Here is a 23,835-nt window from a genome sequence, read left to right on the forward strand (position 1 = left end):
CCCTAGCAAATTGGCAAAAGCCAGACCATCATCCTTTGTCATGCTACCAGTGAGCATTGAAGTTTTCATGGAGTTAATCTTGAGCCCTGTAAGATGGAGTTAATCTTGAGCCCTGTAAGATTGGAGAAGCAATCAATGGACTCCTTTACTGCGGTAATAGACGCTGCTTCCCCTCTATAGAAAAGAAGGACATTATCTGCAAAACTCAAATGACTGATGGCAAGTCTTCGACACTTTGAATATGGGATAATACTTCGTGAGTTCAGACCCTGCTTTAAGAGACCCCCCAGAAGTTCCATGATCAACACAAACAAATATGGAGATAATGGGTCTCCTTGCCTGAGCCCTCTCTTGCCTTTGAAAAACCCCTGTGGGCATCCATTCACCAATATAGAATAAAAAGGAGAGGTGAAGCACATGACATGCCATTTGATGAACTTTTTGGGAAACTCAATTTTTTTAAGGACTAGAATCAATGTTTCCCAGCTGACTGTGTCATAGGCTTTCTGAATGTCCACTTTGATTGTACATCTCTGGGGACCATGCTTCCTTGTATATCCTCTGAGAAACTCATGCGCAAGCAGCAGATTGTCCTGAATACACCTTCCAGGGATAAATGCCGACTGATTTAGCTCTATCAACTCTTCTAGATAATGTTTCATCCTGTTACTTAGAACATTGGCAGCACATTTATAAGTAACATTACATCAAGCAATCAGTCTATACTCATCAACCTTATACACAATAGCTTTCTTTGGAATTAAACACAGAAAAGTAGCATTGGTACCTTTGTAATTAGGGTTTTGCCTCTCTCTCCTTCTTTAGTTTAGTTAGGTTTAGTTAAGTAATTAGTTGTAGTGTAGCCTCCATTAGAACCTATCAATAAAAAGTTTTAGTTTTATATTCAATTCTTGTCTTTACATTATGTATTTATATTATTGTCTTAGTTTAATTAATCCAATGATATTAGGCTAATCCCCCCCCCCCCATTAAAGGGAGTGATTATGAAGCCTAATGAGGAATAGATTGCTTAGTATAATTATTTAATTGTATATGTATGTATCTAAATGAGTTTAGTTTATTGTATGACTTCCAAAATAAGCATATAGTAAATTAAACTAGGGATTGTTATGATTAAGTTGAGGATTTGGTTGTAATAATCCTACATGCTAGTAATAATGACTATAGAGATGTAGGTTGTTGTTATGGATGATGAAGTTTGAGGCTTTAGGTTGGATTATTGCGTTGAAACCTAAAGACGATATCTTTTCAATGAATAATTCGATTCTTGCATGAAACTAATCATTATGTGGATTTATTACTTTCTCTATATCTTTCTCTCATCTTTAATTCACTCTTTTGACATCTTAGTTTACTGTTTTCATAGCCTCATATTACTCTCGTCATTAGTTAATAGTTTTTTAGTCTAAATTCGTGTCAAGTACGTGCAAACAAGAGTGGTTCTAACACGACTACTCCCTTTATTCTATGATATTAAGAGTATTATTATTGATTGATATGCATGATTTAGTACTGTAGAAACACTATTTTTACACTATCAAAAATTAGTTATCAAATGGCTCCGCTTGCCATCTTGCTTTGTTATATATAGCGTGTTTAGAAAAATCAAAATTGTTCACTATTTCTTCCACCAAAACACTGTTTTCACTATTCACGATTTTCCGAAAGTTTTTTGCTACTGTTTTAGTGCATACAAGTTGAGAATCCAACTCCATGCATCCCCGTAACTTGACCCTAAAAATTTCACCCTCCTATTTCTACTTGAAAGCGTGCCCGCTCCCTCATTTTGCCTGTCCAGAGCGATCCCAACACTCCTTTAAATTTACCCAAAAAAAAAAAGTGCCAAAGCGCGACCTGCGCCCAATTTAGCCTATTTTTTTAGTGCACTCGCGCCCTAATTGAAGTAGAATAGATTTATTTTTTTTATAGTAATTACAATATTACGTCACGAGTACAGTACAATACTCGTATGCCCAACCACTCTAGTAATTGCATAAATTTTTTTTCATACTTTGCGGTGTCTAGAAAACTCAAAGAATTGGGGTTACCTAATTAAGGAACGTGCACGCATGGACAATCTCCCTCAATTCTTAAGTGTCTTGGCCGTTGGTTTGAAAAGTTTTTAGTAGACGTGCTTCAAGGCTGTTAAAGGCACTATTTATACACGTAGCAAGGACGCTCCAGGTAACACCTCTATACATCATCAAATCTACTATCAGAAGATTCTATTTCTAGTAATAATCAGGCTAATTTTTGCATGCTCATTAGGAATTGCCTATTATACTTAAAACTTGAATGAGATTAAGATCTATTACGCATAAACCTGCCATATTAGTTTCTCGTAGACAAAAAAATAATCGCCTATCTAGAAATTTATAGTTAGAGTTTTTGTATATTAATTAACATAGAATATATCTTTAAAACCAATATGGCCTATCAACATGTAGACCAACAATCATGTGGTTATTATGCAAACCCTTCCCATTGTTTATACTGTGGTAGTCCTTACCATTGGGCTTCTCATTGCCCATCATACCAAGAGTTTGGGCCTACTATAGGATATAATTATAATTATGAGCCTCAATTTTCAAACTTTCATAGTAACCCATACATTCAAGAGTTTTCTAGTCTTCCAAACTATTCATGGAGTTCCACCAAAAACAACTATCAAACACCATACCATCCAGAACTACCCTACCCAAACCGAATTTCCCAACTAATAGCCGACTCAACAAAACAAATGACCAACAATGAAAAAAATGTTTAGGGAATAAAGGGCCAACAATGAAAAAACATTTAGGGAACAAATGGCCTAGAAAAACAAAATGCTTCAGAGCATAGCCCAGATGATTTCCATGATCCCCTCACCTAACACAGAACTTTCAACCTTGCCAGAGATCGACACATAAGTAGAACAACCTATTCCCATAACCAAACCGTTCAACCTAGTTCAGACCTACCCTGAATTTCTTGAACCATTACCTTCCCATGACCCTCCCATTAACCATTGTATTGACTCCACACAATACCTGGATGAGGAAATTCTTGAAGACGACTCTTTAGGACTTGTTTTGGATGACCACTCAATAAATTCGAACAATACCATTGAGGAACCTTATATTATTTTAAAGTACGAGAGTGAGGAAATAGAAATCAATCATTTTAATCTAAGGAATGAACAAGTTAATGTGCAAGAATTAAAGGAAGTAACTTCTTTAGGGTAATGTAAATCACAATTTAGTTTGGCAAATGAGGAAATAATAGATGAATTTCTTAAAGATGAAGTCAATAACCACAACCTTGTGGATTTAGCCAAGTTAGATGTAGAGTTCTCAAGAGCATGTGAGGATCCACCACCAAGCAATCACCATCCACCTGAGTTACACCCTCCTGAAATCCAACCATCTACCATAACTAAGCCATCCATTCCTCCACCATTTCAAAGGAACCCCAAATTTGCACTTGCTCTTTTTGCCTTAGAGATCCTCTATAATTTTTTCAACCCTCACGGTGAAGAGTTTTTGCCTAGCACACAATCCCATGAGTACACCATTCATGTAGTTGAGAGCCAAGTTTTGACTGAGTATAGTGAGAAACCTAGTTTATCTTATTTTTTATCATCTGAGCCTCATGAAAGACATTAGGATCCATACTTCATTCCTTTCTCACCTAAAGTATCACTAGTTCATCTTTTGGGTCATTCTAACTTTTTAAAACAGCTTCAACATGATGGTTTGCATATGTTCTTTGATGGGTTGCATAAGTTTTCATTCATTCTTCTACATGATTACTTCTAATTATACCACTTTATTATGTTTAGGGGTGTATTTAGTATCATGTTTTTATGGCTAGACCCCTAAATCTTTTGACTATTAGTTTATAGTTGACCTTGTATCATCCATCTTGTGCCACCCCAGTTTCTTGCTTGTTTGGGGGTGTGCACAGTCTTGGGGAATCTTACTTAAAACGACCCCACATTAAGTCTAGGGAATCTGACTTTAAAATAACCATATAATTTTTTGTAAAATACCACCTTAATGGATTATAGGCCATAAAAATTTTCAAACTTAAAAAGAGTTTTCAATTTTGTTTAGGGGTGGTGTATTTTGGTCTTTCATTTCAAAACTTTTTGCCACCCTTTGCCTGTCATATTTACTCTAATAGAGTCTAGGTTAGTTAGTTAAGTAATTTAATTGTGTTTCATGAATCCCCTTCTTCCAAATTGTTTGGGGGGTGGTATATTTAATTGTAGCACATTGTACTTTTATGTATTAAAATTGAATGCAGAAATATTGAAAAATTGATTTAATTGGGATGCATAATGTAATTAGGTACCTTAATTTCGTGAAATTTTACTATTTCATGGAATTTCGGAAGTTAATCCTATAGGAGCCATGATATGCGCATGCTTGATTTGTAAACTTATGGTATTATTTTATTTTTGTTAGAGTCCGCTTATGTCCCAAGCACTATTTATTATTCCATGTTATATCTGTAATGGGAGGAACTCAAATAGGAGTTGCGTATGTTTTTATTTCTTTATATTAGTATAGATTAATCTTCTTTTTCAGGTACTCCCATTTACAAGCACGTTTCTATGGTACTCTCTATCATTTATTTCATTCCATACTTTGAGGACAAAATATGATTCTGTTTGGGGGTAGTATATAAATACGTTGTAAATGTGTAAGCACATATTATGTTGTATATTACACACTTTTCTTTATAAAATGTTAAAAATGATAAATATAGTTTATACTATGCACTTAGGATAATGATATTATTTCTTTTTCCATGATGATATTAGTCTAGAAATCTCAAGTAGCAATAGAATTAAGTGTAGTTCTTAGAAACTTAGGTTAATATGTAGGTAATAGTCATTGCATCTTTTCATTAATATTTTGTATGAGCATGTATGAGTGTACTTGGCAGTATTTTTCTGAGACCTAGGTTAGACTAGTTAATTCTACATATGCTATGAGAATCTACCCAAAAAGCCTCATATGAGAGAATATCTGAGTGATGACACAAATGAGACATATAATTTGAGTAGAGAAATCACACATCCACTTGTTTGATCATCATACCATATCCTAAGTGAGAATTTAGGCCCTTTTTGGATTGATAAAGCTAAAAATTCATACCTATAAGTAATTATCCGCTAGTCACCCCTCTGAGCCTTTTCATTAGCCTTTTCACAATCACAAATCTTTTACCCATCTTTAAAACCAATAAAAAAAAACCTACCCATCTTGAATGAGTCTGAGAAATAGGATGAAGTAAGGAAAATAAAAAGAAAAACCTGTGAAAAACCAAAATTAGTTAGTTGCTTCAGAAAAGAAAAAGAAAATAAGTTTCTATCCAAAGAAAAGAAATAAAATAAAAAGTTAGAACTCCAAAAAACATAATCAAATGAGTCAAAAAGCCAGAACAAAAAGGCTAAGGATGGAAACTAAGTGTAGAAGCAAAGTAAGAACACGGTTTCTAGTAAATGTAATTGAAGACCCTATTATCTTAGACTTGTTTATTTGAATATCCATTCCGTTTCTTCTTAAACCATCACCTCAGCCCCGTATCACCTAATAAAGACCTCTAGCTCAATTATGATTAATTTGGTGTGATAGTAAGTGGCAGATGTGATTGATTGACCTCGGATCCTTTGGACGTCATTGAGATTGTGAGGAAACATGTGCCCACTACATACTGGAGTGAGCGAAACTTGAGTGGAAAAATCAGAGTATTTTTGTCTTGACATATTGTGAGGACCTACTTAAGGTCACTATTCCAAAAGTTTTAGAAATAGACCTGCCATTACATTTCATAGCATAGTTCATTGCATGCATGTTTATCTTTTGATAATTTGATTATTATGCGAATATTAACTTAGGTTTCAAAAGAATTGCTCTTATTATATTGTTAGTGAGATGTATAGATATCTAAGATAAATTAGGAGACAATTAATTTTATTATTTAGTCGTTGTAGTATAAATGAAGTTTGTAAGTATCTTATCTGGAAAACTCTCGACCACTAGGGAATTCTTCCTAGTGGTTTAAGGCCTTATTGCATATGGTCAATGCAATCGCACTTTGCGAAACGAGATTAGTTAGGACCACATTTTTGGTACTAACGAGATTAGTTAGTACTGTTTACGTATTTTTGTGTATTTTAGGTTTTGAAGCTGATTATGTGCTTAAAGATGACATTTTGCATGGAAAACGAGTCAAGATGATTGCTGAGAGAGTTCTATGTTTAAAGCCCGAGAATCAAGAAGAAAAGACATTTTCAAGCCTAGTCAAAGTCAATTCGGGTAGAAAAATAACATAAAAGTTAACGGAACTTCAAATGGGCGTATCTTTGAACTCGGGCCTCAGAATCGGGCCTACGTTATGTCAAAACGACCAGCTCGGAAGAAACTTTTCAATGGATCAAGTCTTGTCCTAATTAAAGCTGTAAAAGTGGACGAAAATGGCACGGAAATAATTTCCTGTAGCTATGGCCTCATTAGACTTAATCTAATGGACTTTGGGCTAACATTGGAGGCCCAAAGTCTTCTTTTTTAGCCCATGCACGAAAATATAATCCTAACTCTCTCCTATATAAAAAGGGTCTCTCTCTCTCTCTCTCTCTCTCTCTCTCTCTCTCTCTCTCTCTCTCTCTCTCTCTCGTTTACTTAAGTAATTAGTTGTTAGAACCTATCAATAAAAAGCTTTAGTTTTATATTCAATTCTTGTCTTTATATTATTGTCTTAGTTTAAATAATCCAATGATATTAGGCTAATCCCCCCATTAAAGGAAGTGATTATAAAGCTTAATGATGAATAGATTACTTAGTAGAGTTATTTAATTGTGTATGTGTTTCAATGAGTAGTTTATTGTATGACTTACAAAATAAGCATATAGTAAATTAAACTAAGGATCGTTATGATTAAGTTGAGAGATTTGGTTGTAATAATCCTACATGCTAGTAATAATGACTATAGTGATGTAGGTTGTTGATAGGGATGATAAAGTTTCAGGCTTTAGGTTGGATCATTACGTGAAAACCTAAATACGATATCTTTTCATTGAATAATTTGATTCTTGCATGAAACTAATCATTAGGTGTATTTATTACTTTCTCTATATCTTTCTCTCGTCTTTAATTCACTATTTTGACATCTTAGTTTACTGTTTTCGTAGCCTCATATTACTCTCGTCATTAGTTAATAATTGTTTAGTCTAAATTTGTGTCAAGTACGTACAAGCAAGAGTGGTTCGAACACGACTATCCCCTTTATTCTATGATATCGGGAGTATTATTATTGATTGATATGTATGATTTAGTACTATAAAAACACTGTTTTTACATCTATTAAAACTTAGTTATCATTACCAGTTTGAAAACTAAACCACAATAAGCTCTTGAGTTCCACCTTTGCAAATTTATTACTCCCAAGCCACCTTCATCTTTGGGAAGACAGACGGTGCTCCAACTAGCTGATTGTGTCCTTTTTTAATGGTTGTGCCTGTCCATAAGAATTGTGCACAAATCTTTTCCACTTGTTCAAGAATAGTTATATGCAGAATAAAGGTTCTCGACCAATAATTGTGGAAAGAAATAAGCACTGAGTTGATCAGTTGTAATCTGCCTACATGCGAGAGCAACTTTGCTTTCCAGTTTGTAATCTTCTCCACCAACGGTTAACATTCTCTAATCCCCAATCGGGCAGAGATGAGAGGCAGGCCTAAGTACCTCATAGGAGGTTTAACAAGTTCCACCCCTAAGATAGTAGCCAATGCTAAAGCATGCATCCTGATGATTTAACCTTCCCGCTAATAAAGATGTTTTGTGCTTGTTGATATTTAACCCCGTTGCATCTCCAAAGGCCTTTAAACACTCTTTAATAGGCATCACAGAAGCACAATCACCCTTACAAAACAAGAGGACATCATCCGCAAAAGCTAGGTGAGACAATCTCACTCTGTTACATTTCAAATGAAATGAGATGGCTTTGTTGTTAATGTTCTGCATTATGATAGAACTGAGAATTTCCATCACTAGTACAAACATTTAGGGTGGTGGATCTCCTTGATGAATACCTCTCTTGCCTACAAAGAACCCTTCAGGTGCACCATATATTGATCAAGATGGAGTAAGAAGGAGTGGCAATACACATCTCTATCCATTTAGACATAGAAGGAGGAAAATTAAAGACCTGATTGATCATAGCTAGGATAGCCTCCTAACTCACTATATTATAAGCTTTCCTTATATCCAGTTTTATTGAGCAGCTGGGAGTGCCATACATCCTATCATAACCTTTGAGCAATTCATGAGAAAGCAAAATGTTGTCTTGTACAGATCTACCAGGGATAAAATCTGATTGATTAGCTTGCACAATGTCATTAATAACTAACTTTATCATATTAGCTACTACCTTAATTAGAAATACATTTATAGATGGTATTACATAGAGCAATACGTCTAAAGTCTTCAACCTGGGAAGGATTGTTAACTTTAGATATGAGACATATAAAGGTAGCATTAACACCTCTAGGAAATTTAAAAAATTTAAAGGCATTAAGGATAGCAGTTGTAACCCAACAACTCTTGAAAAAGAATGGAGTGAACCCATCTGGCCCAAGTGATGCATTCTCTTTCATCCCAAAAAGAGCTTCTTTGACTTCCTCAGGAGAGATATATGAATTTAAATGAATAGTCATGGCTGGTGAGATAATGGCTTTGACTTGAAGACTGTTAAAGAACTCATCTCCACTAATCTCCTCCCCGCTTCAGAACCCAATATCTCATTATAGTACCCCACAATAGATTTTATAATCTCCACCTGACCAGTAACAATATCTCCATTAGCATTATGTAGGCATCATATGCCACTTCTAACTTTCCTTTCCTCTAGAGATTTAAAGAAAAAAACAGTGCATTTGTCACTTTCTCTAGCCCATAAATCATCTTGTTTACTCTTGATTTCAACAACTTCTATACGAGCCAAATCACTATACTTATTGAGTACTTCCTTTTCTTTTTGTCCCAGTAACAAATCCCAAGGCTTGGCTTGCAGTTGCCTTTGTACATCATATAGAACTTCTCTAGCTTGCTCAACTCTACCATCACTACACCATAACAGAATATTTGTAATGGATACATCCGTTACAAAAAATATTAGTAACGGTTATCTTGTGTTGACACAAAAGCGTGACAAATATTATTAACGGATATTAGTAACGGTTATATCCATTACAAAATTTATTGACGGTTATTAAGTGTTACTAAAATTAATTTCAATAACAAATATCAAACGATACAATGTATTAGTAACGCTTACTAATTTGTTTGCAACTAATTAATTGTTGACAATTATACATTTCTAACGGATATGTATCCGTTACTAATAGTTTGTTATAATAAAAAAAAAATGGATTTTGTGGGCTCGTTTTGGTCGGGCCACCCACAATGCAAGTGTACCTTCACTCCATTACATATCAACCAAATTCTTCTATTCATCCATTCTTAACAAAATCTACCACCACACCACTTAAACATAATACAATCCACAATCAGTACTATACAACTAAAAAAATAATAATTTTATTAATCTTATAATGATAGAAAAACACAAAGTACAAAGTTCCTTTCAGGTATACATATATTGTAAACTAGACATTTTCCACCCAAAATACAACATAAATGACCCAAAAATTAAGTAAGAAAAAACCAATGCTTCAAGAGTCGATTCAGCTTTATCAACATGCTCCATCAAAAGTTCAAAATATTTGCAAATATGAATAAAGAAATATATTTTCATCTTACCGAGTACAAAACTAGTATATCACCCATACAAAAACATACTAATTATTAACATACCATTACTTTAATCTAGATTAAACACCTCAAGTTAGTTAACTAAAATTGAATTTGGAGACACAATCAAAGATATGTGAAACAAAGAACAATCTTTTACATAAAAGGAGACCCTTAAGGATCTCTCACTTTAAGGAGGTAGGAAGATACATGCATATAGACTTGGTGCTTGTCAAGAAAAAGCTCCCTAGCTTCCTACATTTTGAACAATGCCAAATTCATTCACAAGTTACAATTCATTCCAATAAAAATGTGAAGGTAAACTGATGAAACAAAATGAATTCAATTGATTCTCAATTTTAACTTAATGTTACAACAGACTAGTTCACAATCAGATAAACAAAAGAATAATAAAATGAAAAATGAACACACCTTATGTCCTTCAATCCTAAAATGAAAAAGCTAAACTCATTCCATTCGACTTAAGAAACTCCATGTTAGCATCTGGATACGACCAAGCCTTTCTGGTGGATCTCTGAAATATATTTATGGACAGGTTAGGACATCAGTGAATAATCTATATAAATGATAAAAACTTAGTGCTCAACAGTCAGCACCTTAGCAACCAAAGCGAAACATTTAAACTTAAAAATTCCATTTATCCAAAGCACCCTAAAAGCGTGCCTTATGAAAATTTAAAAACTTATAAATATATACATTAAGAAAACATATACAAAAGAAGTAGTTTTCTTTTTTGCAAAAATTAAACTACGTATACTAAAGTGATTATGCTATTCAAATTATGGTTTCCCATGAATAAAGTCGTATATTTGGCAAATAGTTACATATATGGGATATAAGCTTCAGGCTTTTAGCACAATAATTCGACCAAATTTAACAGCCATGTCTTTAGAATCTAGGCCAAAGCATAGTCTATTACTCAACTCTAATCTTTACTAACAAAACAAAATAATAATAATAATAAATAAATTGATATTGAAATAGTCATATGAAATTTGAAAGCAAAATGATTACATTAAATCTAGTTCTCTGAGATTCTCAATGAGTAATTAGATGACTTGTACAACAAAATCATGCCTGTGGCTAATACTCTGAGAGTGGGACAACTAGAGAACATATTGACATTTTTTTAAAGCATGACCTAACACGTTTAAAAGCACGTTTTTTGTGAGACTTAGCAGTAAAAATGGGAAACCACAATTTCAGTGCGTGAGCATGCGCGCTACCTACACCTGATGTTTTAGGTTGCTAAGGTCAGCACCACCCGCCAAATAAATACCCAGTACTACCCTAGGATTTCGACTAAGAAACAGGAGATATCAAAGTATACCTTTGAGGTGGGAGAGCGGGCATCAGATATCCATCTTTGGCCCTTAACAGGGTATGAATCATATGTTGCATGAGCAGGAGGTATCATATCCTATAGTTTTCTGCTGCAAAAGACAAAGACATAATGAAATGCAAGACAAACAAAATCACCCTAACAGGGTACAGATCATATGTTGCACGAGCAGGAGGTATCATATCATATAGTTTTCTACTGCAAAAGACAGACATAATGAAATGCAAGACAAACAAAATCACAAGGGAATTAAAATCCTAATACCGACCTACTTAGAACATTGGAAGGTTCAAAACAGCACCACCATCCAAGAATGACACTATGATGTGCATCGCAATCCTCTATCCTCTCCTTTGTATTACATATAAAAGAAATCATTAATCTTCTAGAATACTAAAGCAAACATTAGCTAAAACGAATTTAAAATAAATCACAATGGTATACATTGAAGGAAACTACCTTAAAATCAATTGGCAAGTAGAGAAAACCATAAGTACCCTTGTGGTTTTCATCGATTGCAGACAACAACATCTTTGATGTGTATCTGGATCAAAGACATAAGAGCAAACAAAAAAAGGAATTAAGTTTTTGTCCCACAATTTCATTTCAACCACATAGTGATCAAATTCCATCATACTTTTTAAGAGTGTTTTTTATCATTAGAGTAGTATGAATATCTTTCCTATTAACAATCTTATCCAAGTCAAGTTGATACTGCTTCTTGTTATCTATTTGGTTCACAATGTTATCAACTCATGGACGAAGTTCAGGCAATGCCTCGATCTTTCTTTGGATGTCATCCGAATAAAGGTTGCCCCCAAGGAACATAGGGTTCAACCTCTGGGAGGACAACATTCTAAAACTAGGAGAACCATTTTTAGTCAAATTAACATCACTTGACACTGCTAAGCCATTCAATATATAAGACTCAAAACAAAAGAAGGCAAGCTAAACAAGATCTGGTCTATAGAAACGCTCTGGTGTGGAGTCTGGTCTATTTCATAAATGATTGAACAAGATCAAAGGTTCTAGGCTACAATAGTAAAAGAGAATCATATGCCAGGACAAAGCAAAAACTTCTTTCGATGGTGATTAACTTAAGGTGGATTAGAGTCCTCTCCTATTACAGTTTCATTAGATGCAATCTCTAATGATAAGCATAAAACCCCCTCTAAGAGCTACTTACCTGAATTTAGCTCCTCCATCCCCATGTAGCAGGAGGTGTTGATCCCCTAACAATAACAGCTATCCCTTGATGTCTTCTTCTTGCTGATCCGACCCCTCCCATTGTATACATTAAACTAAACTAAGATAATGCATCCATAGACTCTAAAATGAAAAATAACTTTGGAAAAAAGGATAGGCAATTTTTCACGGCTAAAGTTTGAAGCCACGACTAAGATCCACGATTGATATACCTTGTACTTTCTTACAGATATAGAGCAGAGAAATCATTACATCTAATGCAAAGCGTGACAATTCAATCATATAACCATATTCCAAGATGCAGTGCGATTCTCACTTTGACACTTAAAAATAACTTTACTTTGATGAGCAAATAAGAAATCACAGGCTTAGCTAACAAGGTTTACCCACACGAGATGACATCAAGTCATAATAAAAAATCACATCCTCAACTCCACATACGCAACTGGTGATATGTCATCTTAATCACAAAGTAATCAAACTACCATGACAAAGACTCCCTGTTTCAGTAACAAAAAATGCAAATTTTCCCAAAAAACATTGCCTTCAATCCATGGTATATATCAAACTCGATCAGCTAGCATTTTGACTTAGTTATCTAACTGAAATAACACGAACTTGGACCATAGAGGTTAGGCTTTACTTAAACAGCAACACAAAAACCATCTTAAACTCTCTACTATATTGTACCTTGTTTTCCTTTACGCTTTTGGCCTTCACTTATAGTAGTATTATCCCAAAGGTGCGCTTCATATTTCCCAGTCCATCTGTGTCTGTTAATCTAATAACATAATTCACATCACAAAATTTCGTAAAACCAATCATATAATAAAAAACAAACAAAATAAATTACCTCGTAACTCCACGAAAGTTAGAAGTTCTTTGCCCAAACTTATACAACGACCTCTTCTCCGGCGGCACCCTTACAATATTACTACGTCTACTACTACTACTAGTAACAGGAATTTCACCAATCCTAACACCACTACTACAACTTATCAGAATAGCATCAGCTACACTTATAGTCATACCGCTTACAGTTGCAAGACTCTCACCTCCACTTACTACAACAATACTATTCATTTCATGACCTTCTTCACCCTCACTTGACTCTGTAAGTACATTTTTATCCCCTTCCTTTGAACTCGACTCTTCATAACTTTCCTTTACCATAATAATCTCCTTATTATTCTCCGAAACTAAAGTGCCCTTTTTTTTTTATAATAATAACTCGGTTATCCAAATAACCCATGCCCTGCTTTTCACAAAAAATAACTTTTTTTTTCATCATTTTTACATATAAAATGTTTTAATTCATACCCAAGAAACTAAATTATTATAAATCATGTTGTACCAGTTGATGGTGTATCTCAAAATTATTTATGAATGAAATTATATATCTCAAAATAATGTCTAACTCACTTAACAAACTAAAACGAAAAACTTCAAGTTACATCCAATAAGCAAGATCCAGCTTCTTAATCCAAAATAAGTTTTTTAACACTTAAACATTTTCTTTCTTACTATAGATTCATCACAAATTCAATATTTCATAACTCTAAATGTAGAGCTACATAAACAACTACCACCACTTTTAACTAATTTTAACAGTTACCCACCCTACAAAACTCACAAAAGAATCCAACTTTCAAGAAGTAATAAATAGTAACAGAAACTGTAATTAAAACAAAAGGTTTCAAGCAATTAATTGAAAATTTTGTAATGTACCAACACAGTTCTAAGGGTTTCATGCCAAACCCGACATAACTAAACCCAACAAGAAATTCAATTTCTCAGCACGTCTCTCAAACCCTAACCCCCAAATTCCAACATCTCAAAATGATTACAGAAAAACCAAATGGAGAGATGCAAAAGGGAAAATGAGAAACCCATACCATAGTCTCGAGGAACCCAAGAAGTGGAGGAGAGAGGAAGATACTAAATATAAATTAGGACTGGTGGAGCGTATTTTTGTTCAGTACTTCTGTTGTCGCAAGGGTTTTGTTGCTTAAGACCTTTGTTGACGTATTAAGGTTGTTCCTTTTGGGTACCAAACCAACTAACTTGAACAACCCTAGCAGATACACAAAAAAAAAACTAATTCTCATTAGTCATGAATTAGAATTGAGAAATAAAGAGAAGAAAAGAGAAAGAAAAGGAAGAAGAAACACCTTATCTGGCTATTGGCAGTGGAAGCGGTGGTGAGAACCAGCGAACACTTTTCCCCTTTTGAACAAATAAGAAGAAGAAATGAAAAATGAGACAGAAGAATTTTTCTCATTAATTTCACTGAGTGATTACACCTCTTTATATACACATAGTTCTATGATACAGTTATAACTAATTCTAATACAGTTTTAACTAATTCTGTTGGTTTGTTATATCTAACTAATTAGGTAGCTGTTCTAGAAACAGCAGAGCTGGAGCAATACGTGGCAGATGAAGGTCTTCATACTCTAGTCTTCTATACACCCCCTCAAGCTTTGATGAGTATTCAGTAAAGCTTGATAGCAGCTGAAGGTCTTCACACTTTAGTGGAAAAAAAAAACACCCCCTCAAATTGAAGTGATTTCTATCAGTTTTGCAGTAGGATGAACATTGAGTCTTTGTTGTAACATTGAATATCTAGTTGTGGACAATCCTTTTGTAAAGATATCAGCAACTTGGTCTTCTGTGCACACATATTGTAATCTAAGAACTTTTTAGTAACTTGTTCTCGAATATAATGAAAATCAACCTCTATATGTTTTGTTTCGGTGCATGAAACATTGGATTCATGGACGAGGGGCAATAGCACTCAGATTATCACACCATAAAATAGGTGAATCCCCGCAGAAAAACTTTCAGTTCTTTTAGCGGTATACACAACTAATAAATCTCAAGAATATTTGTGTATGCAAGAGCCTCGTATTCAACGGTTGATGATCTTGAAAACTGTTGTTTGCTTCTTAGAACTCCAAATTATAGGATTTGAACCATAAAAACACATAGGCCGAGTAGTAGACCTTCTATCAAAAGGACATCCTACCCGGTCAAGATCGAGAAAATGCTCGACTTGAGCATTTCCTTTTGTAACTTGATACCATATTGGATAGTACCTTTTAGATACCTAAGTATCCTCTTGGCTGCAGCAAGATGAGTACTCCTTGGTCATTGCGTAAATTGACAAACTGATTAAGCGAGAAACCGATGTCCGGTCTTGTCCAAGTAATGTATTGCAAGGCCCCTACTAGAGATCTGAATTCATGGGATCATGCGGTTCTTCTCCACCTTTGGTTTTATCAAGCTTAGTTGAAGTAGAACAAGGAGTAGAACAGGGTTTTGCTCCATCCATCTTAGTTTTCTTGAACATCCAAGACATTTGTGCGTGTTAAGAACATGCCATCCTTATCCCTTGTTACTTCCAATCCCAAGAAGAAATGTAAGTCACCTAAATCCTTCATGACGAACTTTGTACTTAGCTGATCAATCAAAGCTTGACAATAAGATTTAGAACTCCCTGTAACCAGTATGTCATCAACATACACTAGAACAAATGTAATGTCCTGAGCCGTGGATCGTATACATAAGGAAGGATCAGCTTGAGATAAGGTAAATCCTATATCAACCAAAACATTCATCAAAGCTTCATACCATTCTCACGGGTGATTGTTTAAGTCCATTATAGAGACTTATGTAGTTCTGAGACATGATGAGGTTTCAGGAGGATCAATAAAGCCGGTGGTGAATCATATACACATCTTCTTTCAAAGTACCATGCAAGAAAGCATTAGTTACATCTAGTTGTTTTTACCCGCCAATCCTTTTGAAACCGCTAATGATAAAATCATTCTAATGGTTGCGGCTTTGGCCCTTTGGACTAAAAGTCCGATTGAAGTTCACGCCTTCTTCTTGATCAAATCCCTTTGCCACTAATCTTGCTTTGTATTTATCAATAGAGCCATCAATCTTTTCTTTTAATCTGAATACCCATTTATTTTCGACAAGATGTTGATGGGGAGCAGATGGAACTAACGACGAGGTTCTGTCTCGAATGAGAGCATTGTACTCTACTTGCATTGCTTGTCTCCCTCACGGATGTTTAACGGCTTGAGTATAGCATGTAGGAGTCGGTACTTTAGTTTCTAGATGTGAAACCGAGAGCGGATGGTAAAGGATGCCTTGTAACATTCAAGTTAAAGATTTTCTTTGGTTTAGAGATTCCGACTTTGATCTTGTATGAACCGAGGGATTGAGTAAAGTGCTTGACACACGGATTAGTAGAAGATTGTAATTGACTATTGGGATATGATGTTTGAGTGATAGGAATTGATTCGAGATTTGAAGGTGATTATTTTCAAACAATTGAGAAGGATTGTCGACAAAGGGAAGGAATTGCGAGTAGGAGTGGAATTAGAAATAGGAAGAGTATTGGATTGAGAATTGGTAGAATGAAGAAAATTAAAAGCTGGAACAATCATAGATGATTTTGTTGTTGAAGGAATTGATGGAATTGAAACTGGTAATAATGTTTTGAAAGGAAAAGTTGTTTCATCAAAAACAACATGCCTGGATATGTATATTTTTCCTGTTTTGGAGTCTAACATCTGTAACCTTTGTGGTCTAAACTATAACCTAAGAACACACACTCTGTACTTCTAGGTTGGAGTTTAGAAGAAACATATGGTTTAAGCCATGGGTAACAAGCAGACCCAAATTTTTTTAGGAATGAGTAATCTGGTCTTTTATTGGTGAGTTTCTCAAAAGGTGTAACTGACAATGTTTGAGGGATCATTCTATTTATCAAGAAAACTGAAGTTTGAAAAATATCAACCCTGTACTTTGGAGAGACATTGCTTTGAGCAATTAAGATGCCAAGTTTGAGCAGTGGTCTTTACTCCAACAAAGGCAGCAGACTTATGCGAGGCAGGTAGAGTTGATGAATGACGCATGAACTTCATGAGGTATAGTCCATTCTCATGATTCCCTTGGAAAACAGTCTTCCCCAAAGTATCCTTCACAAAGAATGAAGTGGGAGTGAATGTAATAGAACAATTATTGTCTTTGATGAATTTATGAACAGATAGCAAGTTTTGTGATATGTGAGGCATGTGAAGAATATTTTTCAAGTGCAAGGAGGAATTTAAAGTATGAGCATAGGAATTACCAATGTTGTTGATGTCAAGACTTTGACCATCACCCACTAAGACTTTGTCACTTCTAGTGTAAGGTGAATGTTGTGCCAAGTTGTTAATATCAGCAGTCATGTGATTTGTTGCCCCTGTATCAGCAACCCATTGTTCATCAGATAAATTGGCGCATGTTGGAGTAGATACTCTTTGGGCAGCCATAGCCTGAAGCTTGGATGGTGGTTGCCTTCCTTGATAGGCATGGTTCATCATATTGAAACAATCTATAGCAGCATGACCAGTTCGTCCACATATTTGGCACTGAACCCTTCCTATGCTACCAGACTTTGCACCTTGTGGGACTGTAGAGTTTGAAGAAGCTGCTGAACCAAAGTTCTGATAACTCTGTGAGTTCTGATATCCTCTTCCTTGATAATTATTGTATCCTCCTCGACCTCTTGAACGACCTCTTCCTCGATTTTGATATCCAGTTCCCTGATAACCATTACCTTGATAGCCATTACCTTGATAGCCATTGGTCTTATAACCATTTTGAGACATATCTTGTTGAGCAAATCTATTCACACTGAATGCTTGAGGTGAGGAAGCAACCAAATTTCTTGTTCTTTCGCTTATATTAAACTCCTCACTCAACAACAAATTGTGCAATTCATCAAATAGCACTTGTTCCTTTCTAACCCTCACTGCTGTGCAAAATGCTTCATACTCAGATGGTAATCCATTATACACATGAGAAACTAAATAAGCATCACTTATTATAACCCCTACAGCAGCTAGACTATCTGAGATTTCTTTTATCTTTTGTAAGAACTCTCCCATCGAATCATTACCTTTCTTGGTAGCTTGGAGTTTGTTTTTCAACTGATGCTGGTGTGACTAAGTAATTGCTGAAAATCTTCACTCCAACACATTCCATAACTCTCGTGAAGTAGACATTCCAATCACATATGGAAGCACACTTTCAGATAATGTTGCATTAATCCAAATCAAAAGAGTCTGATCTTGCTTTACCCAATCAAGATAACGAGGATTAACAGTTGTTGTACCATCAACACAAATAACCTCTTGAGGACATACAAGCGAGCCATCCACATAACCAAGAAGATTATTACTTCTAAGAATTGGCAAAAACAATGATTTCCATAGAAGAAAATTATCCTTGTTGAGTTTAATAGGAACAAAATGACTAATGTTTATTGAATTCATATTAGATGATGCAGACATGCTTGCGGAAGCAGAAACAGTAGAATTTAATGTCATTATAACAAAGATTGAAGAATCAAAAGGATGAAGAAAAAGGATTGAAGAATTAAGAAATGAAGTAAAATCAAGAAATGACGTAAAACCTGATGATTCTATTGAATTAGAGAGCTCTGAATTGGTTGAAGCTTCTTTAATGGTGGATCATGAAGAATTTATATTCAATGGCTCCGATACCATGAACAAAGAAGAAGAAGAAATGAACAATGAGACAGAAGAATTTTTCTCATTAATCTCACTGAGTGATTACACCTCTTTATATACACATAGTTCTATGATACAGTTATAACTAATTCTAATACAGTTTTAACTAATTCTGTTGGTTTGTTATATCTAACTAATCAGGTAGCTGTTCTAGAAGCTGCTGAGCTGGAGCAATACGTGGCAGCTGAAGGTCTTCATACTCTAGTCTTCTATAAAAGTCAGAAACTATATTTCTTCACCGACCAAATTACTTGTTTTCTTTGTATGCATGTTAAAATCTTCGTGTTTACAATGTCCTCAACATGAACTATGCCAATCAGTGGATTAATTAACCATTTGAATCTAACAAAATTATCTGGAGTCTACACCAAATCACGAGTTTTTATATTAATTGTGTACAGAACATTGTTTATAAACTAACAAAATAGGCAGGAATTGTAGACTACTACATCCTACTTCCTTTCTTCAGACCTTTCATTTTGGCAAACAAAAAAATTCTGAAATTTTCATAAAATTCACGAGTAGAAGAATGCTAACTGTGAAATTACACAATCGAGCAAATGAACTTATTTCGAGCGCCTAGTGAAATTTTAAAATCCACATACACTTCTCAGAAATGAAGCTAGGATTGCATGGTGTCCAAGGAATATTGTATCCCTCAATGCCTGGAAACCTCACTCACTTGCCAATCCTTGGCACATGCCCTCATACAAGGAAGACCAACAAAATTCTAAGTAACCTAGCTTGTAAAGTGCCCTATACGATTTTCAAACTCTAATATATATAAGCTGTCATTCTCGAGGATCAACTTCAACTGGATTAAATTAGAACTTAATGTTGCAGTTATTTCAAGGATTACGAGGCGGATTCCAACAACATTATAATGGAGTATGACATAATTTATAATTCTCAGTACTTCTTATCTCTACACATTGAGAAGTATTCTTTGTGCAAGTGTAGGAAACATGAGTAAAGAAGGTTGTCATTTGTGCATATTATTGGCTTTTGTTCTTGTATCTTACATTTCTACGGCTAGTACGTGCAACAGTTGAATTACCATATGGGAAAGGATTGGAGCGTCAGTTTTACAAGAAGCACAATACTTGTGATGATCTTGAGGAGTTCATTAAGCACCAAGTAAAGTTGTTTTGGACCAAAGATCGTAGCATTACCCCAAAGCTTCTTGGTTTGGTCTATTCTGACTGCTTTGTCACGGTATGAACGCAATTCTCCGTCTGAAACTTCGTTTTTAATTAAGCAAGGCTGTGTTTGTTTCCCTGTAATTAAGTTTCTCCATAGAAATTTGAGTGTAGTGCCATATTCACCATGTGGATCTCTCACATATGAAGGCAATCTGGAAAGACAAGTGTCACTCATCAAAGGAGAGGACGCACCAAAGCAGATGGCGCAGCGGAGTACAGGAGCACAGCCGAGAAGGAGTGGACTCCGCAGTCCAGAGGGTGACACGTGGAGTCCCACAGTACGTCATATGAGAGATGGGATCGAGGGTCCGTAGTGGACCGCAGAGAGAGTATATAAGGTAGAGAGCTAGGGTTAGAAGAGGAGGGGGGAGGGGGGTGGGTGGGCCGGGGGAGATTGAGAGAGATAAGTGGAGGTTCCATTGAGGAGAGAGGAGAAGAGGTGGAGGGTTTTGAGAGAGCACTAGAGCCTTTGATAGCGCCGCCCCTACCATCATTCGTTCACCATCGCTACCTCACCCATTCCCTCCACTAAGAGAACATACTACATCAGGCGTGATCCCCTTGGCAGGGTATGTAGGCAGCCATACGGCTCAGTCTCTCCCATAGGTAAACACCATCCCCTTCCTCGAAGGCAGAGGGCTACACCGAGTTTCCGGTCCAGTACACATCGTATCACCTAGAATCACTCAGATCGACACTTCTCTCACTCCAATGAGAGGAGCGAGCCATATTGCCTGGCTTGTCAGTTATTAGGGTCATACATTGAGCAAGATTGATAGGAATTGTCAAGAAATATAACAGTGAGGCACATCCCCTGGTTACAATGAAATCCTTTACGTCTGAATGCTATCGACGGTGCATCTCTAGTGCTATATGTTGCATGTAGCCATGTTAGGATAATTCCTGCTTACCTACTGATATTGAGGCAATTTAAAGTCTGTATACGTATGGCGCTCTAACGTTTCTTGTTATGTCCTGTAGGGTTGTGATGGCATCTGTTCTTTTGGATAATCCAAATTCAGAGAAGAAGGCACCTCAAAATATAGGTCTCGGGGGATTTGCTTTCGTCGACAAGCTAAAGATAGTCGTTGAAGCAAGGTGTCCGGAAGTTGTGTCATGTTCTGACATCCTTCACCTCGCGGCTAGAGAAGCAGTTCATTTGGTACAGATTTCTCCCTCTCGTTCCCACTTTTGCCTCTTCTTTTAAATAGAACGCCATCCATTTCTTTAAATAAATTTCATATTTATGCTGTGTGAATTCACTTAGTTAAACTTGTGCCAAAAACAGGCCGGTGCACCATCTTATTCTGTTCTGACAGGCAGAAGGGATGGTCGTGGATCAAGTGCAGCATCAGTTGACTTACCTTTACCGTCTATTTCGTTTGAATCAGCACTTTCTTACTTCCAATCCAAAGGTTTAAATTTGGTGGATATTACAACTCTCCTAGGTAATTCCTGCTTTCTTGATCCTTCAACCCTAAGGTTTCGAATGATTTTTGAAACTTACTGTTGTTATTGATTTCATTAATAGATAATAATAGTTCTAAGATGAATTCGCGTTTAATTTGATTCCATTCTACGGTTTATATACGCACATCCCAAGTGGGAAACATAAGAAATATGCAATGCATATAAAATGTTGCTTTAAATTACTTTAATGGTCAAAACTCAACACTGAAGAAGATTAGAGATTTAATTAGAACCACCTGAAAAGAGTTGGACAAAGAACCAAAAATCATGTAACCCATTGTTAACTCTGTAAATGGCTTACGCCCAAGGTTGCCTTCCTGACTTCCTCTAGCTAACTTGATTCACCTGGCCAGTGGCCATTGACAATTTGACACGCTATCTTCCAGTCTTTCAAGAACCTCAAGCCCACATACCCAATGGATGTAGTACCCATTGGGCTCGGGCACTATTGGGCCCAATGGGAAAACTAGTTGTCTTTCGCTCATGCTGAACTAGCTAGAGAACTTCAAGCTCTGACTATTTTGGTCTACATTTGTAACAGTTTTAATGAGCAACTTTGATTTTTTGACCAAATCATCAACTAACTATCTAATATCATGTTTTTATTCATTTTACTTCTGAATTTCCATTTCCATTTCCATATGGGAGAGTCATGTGATATTGCATCTATTGTGCTTATGGAACGTGTTACAGGGGCACACTCCATGAGCTCAACACATTGTCACTATCTCCTTGACAGGCTTTAGAGCATTTTTAGCAGTGATATCAACCTAGCATCAAACACTAAATTCTCAAGAATTTGTTGTTTTTTCAACTTCAGGAGAACTACATGTTGATGAAAACACCAAAAAAACACCAAACCAAACACCAAATCGACCAATATTTGGTTCCAGGTTTGGTGCTGTATCAAATTACTCACGCAGTTTTGCCAACACCGCGTGGGCTTGAGCTTCTAATTGGGCTTATATGGTGCGGTTTTCACAAAACCGCGCCAGAGATTGGAAAAGAAAGAAAAGAAAAAAGTTTATGTGCGATATATGGCGCGGTTTTCTCAAAACCGCGTGGTCTTAGGCCTGTTAGTTGGGCTTTAGTGGCGCGGTTTTGCCAAAACCGCGTGGTCTTAGGCCTGTTAGTTGGGCTTTAGTGGCGTGGTTTTGCCAAAACCGCGTGGGCTATATGGCGCGGTTTTGGCAAAACCGCGTAGTTGCTTGGTGTTTTTTTGATGTTGCTCCTAAAGTTGGTTTGTGTTTTTTTGGTTTGGTGTTTTTTTAGTTGCTCTACTAAAGATGCTCTTACAATTCCCAGAGCATGAAAAAACCGGACCCAAATATGGACCCAGCCTTTTTAGCTAAAATGAGGAAGAAATGTCCACGGAAAGGACAAGGAGATCCACCAACATTTCTAAATCCAGATTCAGGAAAAAAGTACAATTTCACCAATTCATATTAGTCTAGAGTTCTAAAAAAGAAAGCTGTTCTTGGGATTGATCAACTACTACTCTCTAGTGAGGAGTCCATATCACTTACCCAAGAATTTGCAAATGGATTTGAGGATTTTCGAAAATCATGGGCCTATTCGATGAGCCGAATGGGAAGCATTGGTGTCCTTACCGGAACTCAGGGAGAGATTCGCCATCATTGTCGCTACCCTAACTAGGATATTCCTAATACGTGAAATGGAGTAAGATGCACTAGAAAAGTTTCTGGTTTTTAAATAAAGAGATCTATAATAACTGATGAGATTCAAGGTGCAGTGGTGATGATTGAATTATAAATAAAAAGATGTAAGCTTCATCAGTATTGTACCTTGCTTATACTTTAAAGTTTAAACACTTTATTATTTATTAATAGGTGATCCTTTGAGAGTTTGAGTTATTTGTTTACGAACTTGTTAATTTATCGTACATGGATTTGACCATATGTCTATCCTTATTTTTATTTTTTTTGGATAATGGGTATTTCATTAATCAAAGATTAATAGTCTGGAGTCTGGACGCCTGACTCAACAATACAAAGCGGAAGAATCCTCTGACCCCAATTCATGAGCCTCCCTTATAGCAGATCTACTTAACCAAATAAATTTAAACTGTTCCGAAAACTCCAAAATAGTAAAAATATGGTGAACTACACTTCTTTGCTTCCAGCAGCACTCCTCAAGTTGGCCATTTAGAGTTTTAATGA

At 35.8% G+C, this 23,835-nt stretch overlaps 1 protein-coding gene, 1 long non-coding RNA gene and 1 pseudogene across 4 annotated transcripts; 1 reads left to right on the plus strand and 2 right to left on the minus strand.

Annotated features, from left to right (window-relative positions):
• Positions 1–10,256: 10,256 nt before the first annotated feature.
• LOC147504640 (uncharacterized) lies at positions 10,257–11,866 on the minus strand. 2 transcript variants are annotated; one of them, XR_015220427.1, is made up of 4 exons: positions 11,644–11,866; positions 11,453–11,535; positions 11,173–11,272; positions 10,257–10,356 (listed from the first exon to the last, which is right to left on the minus strand). It is a non-coding gene; the product is annotated as an uncharacterized LOC147504640 (long non-coding RNA). The 2 variants fall into 2 exon arrangements; XR_015220426.1 differs by lacking the exons at positions 10,257–10,356; positions 11,173–11,272 and adding an exon at positions 11,321–11,379 and having other exon boundaries at positions 11,644–11,757.
• A 5,332-nt stretch (positions 11,867–17,198) lies between these two features.
• LOC147504641 (uncharacterized) lies at positions 17,199–18,338 on the minus strand. Its single transcript, XM_086605294.1, has one exon. The coding sequence runs from the start codon at positions 18,336–18,338 to the stop codon at positions 17,199–17,201; it is 1,140 nt and encodes a 379-aa protein (XP_086461420.1).
• Positions 18,339–18,957: 619 nt separating this feature from the next.
• LOC147504642 (putative peroxidase 26) lies at positions 18,958–23,578 on the plus strand (annotated as a pseudogene). The gene is made up of 7 exons (XR_015221029.1): positions 18,958–19,021; positions 19,084–19,173; positions 20,032–20,198; positions 21,167–21,347; positions 21,474–21,633; positions 22,349–22,400; positions 22,945–23,578. The product of XR_015221029.1 is annotated as a putative peroxidase 26 (transcript).
• Positions 23,579–23,835: the final 257 nt, after the last annotated feature.

This window comes from Coptis chinensis, chromosome 4 (genome assembly GCF_015680905.1).
Source record: "Coptis chinensis isolate HL-2020 chromosome 4, ASM1568090v1, whole genome shotgun sequence".
NCBI classification, from domain to species: domain Eukaryota; kingdom Viridiplantae; phylum Streptophyta; class Magnoliopsida; order Ranunculales; family Ranunculaceae; genus Coptis; species Coptis chinensis.

What these genes read in the sequence shown, in the direction of transcription:
- LOC147504641 (XM_086605294.1), bottom strand. Translation starts at nt 18,338, where the DNA reads ATGGGAGAGTTCTTACAAAAGATAAAAGAAATCTCAGATAGTCTAGCT.